Source organism: Cyprinodon variegatus, unplaced genomic scaffold (genome assembly GCF_000732505.1).
Source record: "Cyprinodon variegatus isolate N-32 unplaced genomic scaffold, C_variegatus-1.0 Scaffold35, whole genome shotgun sequence".
NCBI classification, from domain to species: Eukaryota; Metazoa; Chordata; class Actinopteri; order Cyprinodontiformes; family Cyprinodontidae; genus Cyprinodon; species Cyprinodon variegatus.
The window spans coordinates 323,690-326,136 of record NW_015150488.1 but is presented as its reverse complement, the minus strand read 5'-3'; the positions used below and the strand labels follow the sequence as shown (position 1 = coordinate 326,136).

The 2,447-nt window shown below is 41.4% G+C and overlaps 1 protein-coding gene across 4 annotated transcripts in view; it reads left to right on the top strand.

Annotated features, from left to right (window-relative positions):
* The window catches only part of LOC107104104 (genetic suppressor element 1-like), a 43,284-nt gene that overhangs the window by 30,792 nt on the left and 10,045 nt on the right, over window positions 1-2,447 (top strand). For 3 of the 4 annotated variants that reach the window (XM_015404023.1, XM_015404036.1, XM_015404043.1), the window contains exons 4-6: window positions 1,049-1,215; window positions 1,290-1,493; window positions 2,217-2,375. In XM_015404023.1, coding sequence (XP_015259509.1) covers window positions 1,049-1,215; window positions 1,290-1,493; window positions 2,217-2,375 — 530 coding nt within the window. The remainder of the gene's footprint in view (window positions 1-1,048; window positions 1,216-1,289; window positions 1,494-2,216; window positions 2,376-2,447) is intronic. The other variant, XM_015404029.1, reaches the window with a different exon arrangement.

Genomic DNA, 2,447 nt, shown 5'->3' with positions numbered 1-2,447 from the left:
TTTACGGCAAACGTTTTGGAAAATATCAGCGTTTCGTGTTCGTTTTGACTTCGTGTGGACGGGGCCTAAGACTGGAGGGGAGGTGTTACCTTTGACAACAATGTAAACAAACAATGTGAGCTACAATGGCCTATTTGTAGATTTGAGGTCCTAGTCAAAGTTCTGATCTAAATCCAGCTGAGACTTTTAAATTGCTCATCACTTACGTTTTCCCCCCAATCTGAATGAGCTTTAGCTATCATATAAAAGGCAAGCTCCAGATCCCTGGTAGAAATATCCACCAAACCATAAACATCTAGGAATGCAAAGACAAAATGAGAAATGTGAAAAATTAAAAGGAGGAAGAATACTTGTGCAAAATATAGTCCCCCTTTACTGATTGTCTCAGGGTCTTTCTTCATAAGCATGATAGTAAGAAACATTTTAACCATTGTTGTGTGTGTTTTAAAACTTAAACAGAAAAAGGTAGTGAAGGGAATTAGATAACTTTAATAAAATAATGCATAAGATAAGCAATGGAAGTGAATCTCGAGCACACTGATCCCACAAAGCTAAGTGGATAATGGCAGGAAAACAAATTAAACTAAATGTTGGAATGAATGCACATAACAACGACAGACTGGTTATAGTAAAAGATACCGTAATAGCAGCAGTTATGCATAATCTGGAAACTGACCAAGAAAGGAATAAAAGTACATGGATATATTCAAAGAAAGTGATTAAAATAATAAAGAATCCTAAAACTGGTGTCTACATCATAAGAGTGAGGAACTTTGGGAGGCAGAGGAATGAAAGATGGAGAGGTTGAGCAGATATTAGGATTATCTTTCCACTTTGATTTTGACCCGTTGTGACATATCAGACCCACTTCTTGGCTCCGCTGAGCCCTCTGGGTGCAGCTGGGAGGTTTTTAACTCGGCAGCTCTAACTCATTTCTTGTCCCTCTTTTCTGCTCACTTTAGATCCCTCACAAACACACACACACACACACTTCTCATGAATATACACAATAATCCCATCTCTCACACTTCCTCTGTGTCCTTGTCAGGTTGAGTCAAGTGTTCAGGGACTAAGTCGGGAGCGGGTGGGAGCCGAGAGCGCCCAGTTGCAGCAGGATAAGAGGACACCGCCCGTACCCCCACCACATTCACTAGCTCAGTCCTTCGGTCGCACTCACAGCAGTATCATGCAGGACCCTCGCTTGCAAAGCATAAGGTAAGCGTATCCCATACACATAGCTCAAGGTATGTTAATTTTCCTAGTGCACACAATAAAAGCTTGCTCTGCAGTTTGCCAGGGCAGATGCATGCCGTGGTTCCCTCGGGTGGTGTTCCAGAGGAATACCTGAGAGCCCTCCGGCCCTTCGCTACCTCCGATGATCTCAGACTCACCTCTCTGCCCCTGAGTCTTGACCCTGCTGCGGCTGCCCATGCAGCCGCTGCTGCTGCTTACTATCACCCTGCCTACATGCACCACCCTTTATCTTTACAAAGGTAACTATAAACTTTGACAGTTGAAGATGAAGATACATCAAGCATAAAGTGACAACAGAGTGACACTCTGTCCCATTTACAGTTTACCAAGACAGGTGTTGCTTTGGTTAAGGTTGAAGCAAACGGAAACTTTTAGGATGACTTTTAAAATGTGAAGGGGGGGCAGCAAAATTGTTTACTAAAGAACGGGCACGGAGTCTAGAGATTTGTTTTCTTCTAAAAAACCCAAACCTTAGCTTCCAGATGTTCAACTCTCATGAACTGATTTATTTACATTAACAAAAACTAACATGATTCAGATTTAGTTTTTTAATGAGTGAAAATAATCAGAGGATGTTTCAAATTTTAATCTCTGATTATTAAAAACTACTGAAACAAAGAGATTTTTAAAGCTTCCTGCAGCACTGCGTTACAAACAGATCTGGTTTTATGTTGGGGAACCAGCACCCAGGCTCAGTTTTCTGTCTAAAATGGGTTGCTTGGAAACATAGTAAAAGTTTTAAAAGTATAAAGACTCTCATTATAAAGAAAGTAAAGGACTTGAGGAATCCAGCGATCTTCAGTGAACACAGTTCTGTTTCATGAACTGTTCTATTCCCTAGAGGAAGATCTAAATCTTAAACTGTGTTTAGCTAAATGAGAATGTATTCCCGCCATCAATGCAGGTAAAAACTAGTGTCTGAGACGCTATATGGTACAATAATGTTGTTTTGTTTATCTCAGCAGGATGGAGGAGTCCCTTTGTCTCTCTGCACTGCGATCGCAGTTCTACTCTGTGCCTGCAGGAGGCGCCTTCTCTCCCCTTCACCCCTCTGCCCTGCAGTTGCACCTACCTGGAGGCCGCTACCCAGGAGAAATTAACCACTCAGCTTTCTCTGAGAGGTGACACATTTTCTTTCTTTCTTTCTTTCTTTCTTTCTTTCTTTCTTTCTTTCTTTCTTTCTTTCTTTCTTT